This window comes from Mastomys coucha, unplaced genomic scaffold (assembly GCF_008632895.1).
Source record: "Mastomys coucha isolate ucsf_1 unplaced genomic scaffold, UCSF_Mcou_1 pScaffold3, whole genome shotgun sequence".
In the NCBI taxonomy this organism is placed as follows: Eukaryota; Metazoa; Chordata; class Mammalia; order Rodentia; family Muridae; genus Mastomys; species Mastomys coucha.
In genome coordinates, this window is record NW_022196909.1 from 61,371,129 (window position 1) to 61,378,149 (window position 7,021).

A 7,021-nucleotide genomic window follows, 5' to 3' on the forward strand; every position below is an offset into this window, starting at 1 on the left:
CTCTCTCTCTCTCTCTCCTCTCTCTCTCTCTCTCTCTCACACACACACACACACACACACACACACACACACAGATGGGTTACTTAACCCTCTCTGACTCCGCCTGCCTCTGCCTCCCAAGTGCTGGGATTAAAGGCCTATGCCACCACTGCCTGGCGGTCTCAGGGATTTAAAAGCTGCTGGAGAAATAGCATCTTTGGCTATTGCCTCCATTAGGGCTGGGGATGTAGCTCCGGGGTAAAACCACTCACCTTGCATGGCAAGACCCCCTACCGCCCAAGCTCCTCAGTAAATTGATGGTATCACACTGCCACAAGGCAGTCACTACTGAGGACAAGCCACAGACAGTGTGACTTCACCAGAGCCCTGCTCCTTTGTGGTGTGGGCTCCACCTGGTTTCAGCTAAAGGTCCACAAGAGTAGGGCATGGCACATGGTTGTAATACAGCTGGTTCACAAGTTCAGGGCCAGCCTTGGCTAGTAAATTCTAGGTCAGGCTGTGCCAGAGAAACCTGTCAACTAAAAATGCACACACATGCACACATGTGCCTAAAATGTCAAGCATAGAACCTGCTAGGTCCCAGTCTAGTTGGTATTTATGGAACTCACCTAAGTAAGGCCTTCAGGCCATTCTTCTTTCTATCAAAGGTTTCTGGTAAGAGGAGCTTAACTCCAGTTCTAACTAATGCTTCTGGGGGTGGCAAGGTACAAAAGTGTAGGTAACACCCAGATTAAAAGGTTTCTATAGTGGAGGGACCAGCTTGGGCAGCCAAATCCTGCCTTGGCCTATCTATACTGGGCCAGGTCTGCCTGTTGGGATGGGCAGGTGGCAGGGGAGCTAGCGAGAGTGCAATACCAGGTCCTCTGGAGGGAAGGAACAGTCCCTACAAGAGCTTAGGTCAAAGTGCAACAGTCCCTGTCACACTGCCCTCGGGCCTGGACCAGACCAGGATTGGGTCACTGGGCCAACACCCCTAGGCCCTGATAGGGCTTTGCTTCATCTACTCTTAGTATTAATGATGCTCTGTGGACAGATTACTATGTGCCCTGTAGTGCTGGGGGTTAGTGACAGGGGTAGAGACTGCCACCAAACTATTGGTCCAAGGCAGAGTCCCTGACTCCTTACCCTGGGCCCAGGCCCCTTATATCCAGTCCCCTACCAGGACAAAGTCCAGGACAAGTCCTGCTTCTAGACTGGAATCTCCCTGGCCCCCTAGGACAGGGGTCATCAGCTTCAGAGATGGAGAGAGAGCTCGACAAAACCAGTACAACCTCAAAGGCCCATTCTAGGCCCAAACAAAGGAGGAACTTTGTCTCACTCTCCACACTTGGGTCCCATCCCAGAGAATAGGGGTGGGGCAGAAGGGGGCTCCTACTAGACCCAAGGGGTCCTATTCAGAATCAGATCAAGAAAGACTGAGTCTCTGTGGGACTAGGCTCCCGGTGGTGGCTGAGTTCTGCAGGTACTTTCTAGGAAACACCAGCTGCTTCTTGGCTTCCTTATCCAAGTGCTGGGGGTTGAACTTGGGGCCTCCTGGGTTCCGCCCCTCACCCACCCCGATCCACTGAACACGGGGTTTCTCTCATGCCTCACCTAACAATGTGCTGCTTCCCCAGCCCCTCTGCGATGCAGGTCTAAGTGACCTGGGCTGGCTGTGAACTAGCTCTGGAGCACGGGTAAGACCTGAAATTACAACCTTCCTGCCTCTGCCCCCCAAGTTTCTGAGACCAACTGTCTTGGTGTTTTCAAGAGTCTTAATGGTGGTGGATCAAGGCCAAGAAACCACATGAGTTCAATATGAATTTCCGAGTGTCAGGTACAGAAGGAAGGGCCTTGGTGGCTGTGGACAGTGGGAAGACAAGGCACGTGGAGTCTGAGCCCAGCTTCTCTCAGAACGCACACTGCAGGTGTCTTGAAACTTAGAATGAAAGCTGTAGACTGCTGGTCAGACCATAGCTACCAAACTTGCCCTGCTCCCTGCTCCCAGGACAGTGAGGGGTGTGCACCCCTGCCCTAGAGGGCAGGCCTTGTGCTTGCCCTTGCCTGGGAGAACGCGGCTTACCCAGGGCTTGTTAGGAGTTGGAGCTTAGGCACAATCGCTAGGAAGAGCAGAGGGATCAATTCAGGAGCAAGGTCCAACCACGATCAGGCAAGGGCAGAATGCAGCAGGAGGGGCAGGAGCTGCTGCTCATCTGTAAACACTCTGCACAAGGCCTTGGGGTAGAAAGGGAGCTAACGAGGGCAGCCAGATGCCCAGGACTCAGTGCTCGAGACTCAGAACAGGAAGGACCTTGGGAAACATGGACAGTTGCTGTGAGCCTCACCCCATGCCACCTACCTTGAACCCAGCAGTCAACCTAGGGGTCAAAACCCCTTTGGCAAACCTCCAACTCCAAAAATATTTACAATTCGTAACAGTAGCAAAATTACAGTTATGAAACAGCAATGAAAATAATTTTATGGTGGGGGGAAGAAAGGGGATCACCACAACAAGAGGAACTGTATTAAGGGACTGCAGTGTTAGAAGGTTCAGAACCAGTGAGTGAGTGGCAACAAACCAACCCCGGACGCTCCCAGCACCTGCTCCTCCTAGTAACTGGCAGGTTAAGCCACCAATGATGGTGACAGCCTTCCAGGCCCTGGGACTGGGGGATGTAGGCAGAAAAGATTGATGAGGGGACACTCTGGAGGCTGAAGAGGGCCCAGTAACCAAGAAAGGCCAAAAGGTGTTCACTCTGGTAGCCCTGGGAGAAGGGCTGGGCAGAGCATGAGGTGTCCTCAGGAGGAGTGGGTGGACATGGGAGCTCCAGTTTTGCTTCCCAGTGGGGTCAGGTGAGGTGCCCTCTCCGCAGGCTCTGGCGTGGCTCTAGCTCTGGTGTCCAGCCCCTTTGTGCCACACCTCCTGAGTTCTTCTTGATAGTTCTGAAATTCCAACAAGGACCAGCAGAAGGGAATGCTTGGTGGAGGGAAGAGGCAGGCTAAGGCTGCACTGAGTCCTTCCTGGGGCTCTGTCCATCCTGGGTGAAGGGGTGCTGGCGAGCAGCTATGTGCCTCATGCTCTTCAGCTTCAAGGTCAGGAGTCTCAGCCTGGGGATGCTGGGTGGGACCCAGGGCTCATGAGGAGGACCGTTTAGAAAGAGAGCTGCCTTCTGCTCATCCTCCTCCTCTTCCCTTTGGGGTAGGGTCTCCCAGTACCCCAGATCCTTCTACCTCTTGCCGTTGTTCAAGGGAAGGAAGAGGACAGAGCCAAGGGAGAGACCTGAAGCTGGACAGCAGCCATCCTTGCTGGAGCTGCATGTGTCTCAAGCTCTTCAGCTCTGAAGTTAGGGGTCTTGATTCAAGGATACTAAGTTGGGCTCACAGCTCATCAGGGGGGCTGTGTGGGAGGGGAGATGCCTTCTGCACACCCTCTTCCTCCTCGGGGTTGGCATCCTCCTCCAGTCCCCCCAGTTCCTTCCTCTGCTTGCTACTGCCACCACCAGTGGAGCCCTTGGCCCTGGCGCGCTTCTTCTTGGATTTCTTCCCTCCCAGGGAGGCTATGTCCCCCTTCTTGCCAGACCACCGCTCTGCCAGGCAACCTGAGGAAAGGTGCAGAAAGGCCTCAGGACCAGCTTGCTTGGGAGCAGCACTGTAAAGGGGGCTGGGGGAGCAGTTACAGGGGTACCTACCACCCATCCCCTTGTTGCTCACTTGCCTCACTAGCCAGCAGGCTCCTGTCTGTTCCTGGGCCTGGGGAGACCTCACCTCATCTCCTCAAGCTCCCTGAGATAAAATGCCCTCCACTTCCCCGCCCCATGCTCCCGGCCTCCCCTGAGTTATGGCAGATGATAAACATCACCCTGCCCCAACTCACTCGTGTCCTTGCCCTTCAGCACGTGGTTGGCACAGAGGAATTCAGTCAGGTCTTCCTCCTGGTGGTTCCTGTACCAGTCCTCAATCACCTCTTCAAACTCTTCCACCAGCACATCACACTGTGAAGATAGCACTAGGCACTGGTGCGGCCAGGCACCCAACTCTCTCAAGGGCGCTTGGCTACAACACCATAAGCCACAAAAGTAAAAAGGTGCCAGGTATGTTGGGTATGTCTTTAACCCCAACACTCTTTTTTTTTTTTAAAGATTTATTTTATTTATTTTGTATATATGAGTACACTGTAGCTGTACAGATGGCCGTGAGCCATCATGTGGCTGCTGGGAATTGAACTCGCTCTGCCCCGTTTGCCCCAGCGTAATACACTAGCTGTCTTCAGACGTACCAGAAGAGGGTGTCAGATCTCATTACAGGTGGTTGTGAGCCACCATGTGGTTCCTGGGATCTGAACTCAGAACCTTTGGAAGAGCAGTCAGTGCTCTTACCCACTGAGCCATCTCGCTAGCCCCCAACCCCAACACTCTTGATGTAAGGGTAGGCATATTTCTGTGAGTTTGAGGCCAGCCTGGGATGTGTGTGTGTGTGTGAACACACACCCCAAGTTCCAGGGAAGCCAGGGCTACACAGGGAGAACCTATCTCTAATAAACAAAGGAATGGCTCTGGGCTGCCCTCCTCAGTGGCAGCCAGTCCCGCCCACCCTAGCAAGTCCAGGCTGAGGGCCCTTACCTGCTTCTTGAGGTCAGCCACCTCAGCCGAGGTCTCATTCCATAGCTCATAGGGGATATCCATCACCACCTTGACCCCTTTGTGGACTAGGTTGTGCAGCGTCTCAAAGGTCTCCGACATACCCTGGAAGAGGCAACCAGACACAGGATGCGGCACTCTCCCTGCCCCCTCCCTCTCTCTTGTGCTTGACATCTGTGTGCATTCATCTAAGGCTGCTCTCCTTGGCCCTGACCTCTACCCTCCCCAGGCTGGCTTTCCACTACCCAATTATACACACACCTCAACCTGTCCTGTATGAAGTTGTTCTCTGGTCTTATGAACTTAGATTTCTTTCCTAGATTATAAAATGTCCTTGGCTCCTTCCCTAATGGCTAGACACTCCCATCAAATAGAATGGTTTAATCATGGAAAACGAAGACTTCAGATATTTTCCTATCACCATTCTTTATCTTCTAACTACCAAATAAATATTTTTGGTTGATTTTTGTTTTAAATTGTAGTTGAGGCTGGGAGTGGCAGCTCAGACCTTTAATCACAGGATTCCAGAAACAGACAGAGGCAGATGGATCGCCTGAGAGTTCAAAGCCAGCCTGTTCTAAATATTGAGTTTTAGGCTAATCAGGAGTATATAGTGAGCTCCTGTCTCAAAATTTAAAATAAATAAAAAAAAAAAAAATAAGGTGGGCATGGTGACAAATTCCCAGCACTTGGGAGACAGAAGCAGATGGATCTCTGAGAGTTTGAGGCTAGCCTGGTCTACATAGGGAGTTTCAGGGAAGTCAGATCTATGTCACAGAGAGACTCTGCCTCAAAATAAATAAACAAGTAAGTAAATAAACTTTAAAAACTACTGTTTCAGCCAGGGCTACACGGAGAAACCCCATCTCTAAAAACCAAAAAACAAAGCAAGCAAACAAAACCCGTGTTGCCTGAGTTTCATAGAACGTGTTCAGTAAAGGCTGATTTGGTTTCAGGACAGAATTTTAATGTTCTAAAATGGCTCTACACAAACTCCTACCATACTGGATATGTACGTAGGTAAAGCAGAGGCTCTCAGGGCCCATGACCACAAAGTCAAAATAGAAACTGACTCCAAAAACCACTGAAGATGGGGTGCCCTACACTACCAAACACTGGGCCAACATTTACTTCTTTGTAATCTCTGTGTGTATGTTGTATATTTTTATGTTTGTGGATGTGCATGTGGAGACAGAGGAAACCTTGGGTGCTGGGCCTCCCCTTCCCTGAAACCCTATTTGGGACAGGGCCTCTTATTTGCCAACGTATATGCCAGACTCCCTGGCTCCAGAGCTTCTGCTAAGTCTCCTGTGCCCATTTCCCTCCTTGCTACAGGAACCCTCGAATGACAGGCACATCCTCCTGCATTCAGCTTTATGGGTGTCGGGGATCCAAATTCAGGACCTTAGACTTCACCCACCGAACCATCTCCCTGGCCTAAGAGCTGTCTGATGTCTATACTTATTTTGTTGTTCCTATATACCTAGGATGGTGTAAAAAAATTCTTGGATTAAAAAAAGGGCTTCAAGTCCCTTTTCTTTCTTTTTTACCAGATTCATTGATTTTACGTGTGTTTTGCCTGCCCCATGTGCATGTCTGGTTCCTGTGAACCACTACTTGGGTGCTTGGAATCAAATCTGGCTCCTCTACAAGAGTTGGAAGTGCTCCTAAGTGATGAGCCATCCCTCCAGTTCTCGAAAGTGTTCATTGCTCTAAGGCACTTTCCTCTGTACCCAGGCCCCTCCCGCTCCAGATTCTTCTTAGCTTGTGTCTTTCCTTGGTAGAGCAGAGCTCAGCTGAGAAACTAAAGGACTCTTTATACAGGCTTCCTAGATAGTCCTTGTCCCCAAAGATAATGATAAAGCACTACCCACATTTCCCTTTCCTGGAGAAAAATTCTCTCTCTCTCTCTCTCTCTCTCTCTCTCTCTCTCTCTCTCTCTCTCTCTCTCTCTCCTCTCTCTCTTCCTCTCCCTCTCTCTCTCACATATACAACACAGGGGTTGGGCATAGCTCAGTGATAAGAACCTCAGCCTGGCTTATGCAGAGCTATGGCTTTCACACCGTACCTGGCTTTTCTACATGAGCAGTGATATGTCACAGGCTTTGCACCTCGTGGTTCTCCCACCGTTCAGGAGACAGAATCCCACTATGTGGCCCTACATGGCCTGGAGCTTGCTATGCAGTCTATGCTGGATTCAAACTCAAAGATCCGAGGCTAGAGAGAGGGCTCAGCAGTTAAGAGCACTAACTGCTCTTCCAGAGGTCCTGAATTCAATTCCCAACAACCACATGGTAGCCCACACTATCTGTAATGGGATCTGATGCCTTCTTCTGGTGTGTCTGAAGACAGTGACAGTATACTCATATACATAAAATAAATAAATCTTAAAAAAAAAAAAAAAA

The 7,021-nt window shown here is 50.7% G+C and overlaps 1 protein-coding gene across 3 annotated transcripts in view; it reads right to left on the reverse strand.

Moving 5' to 3' along the window:
* Positions 1-2,432: 2,432 nt before the first annotated feature.
* Positions 2,433-7,021, reverse strand: part of Cnpy3 (canopy FGF signaling regulator 3) — a 15,597-nt gene continuing 11,008 nt past the window's right edge. For all 3 annotated transcript variants that reach the window (XM_031348766.1, XM_031348769.1, XM_031348768.1), the window contains 3 exons: positions 4,599-4,721; positions 3,854-3,971; positions 2,433-3,578 (listed from right to left, as the gene is read on the reverse strand). In XM_031348766.1, coding sequence (XP_031204626.1) covers positions 3,358-3,578; positions 3,854-3,971; positions 4,599-4,721 — 462 coding nt within the window. In that variant the 3' untranslated portion in view covers positions 2,433-3,357. The remainder of the gene's footprint in view (positions 3,579-3,853; positions 3,972-4,598; positions 4,722-7,021) is intronic.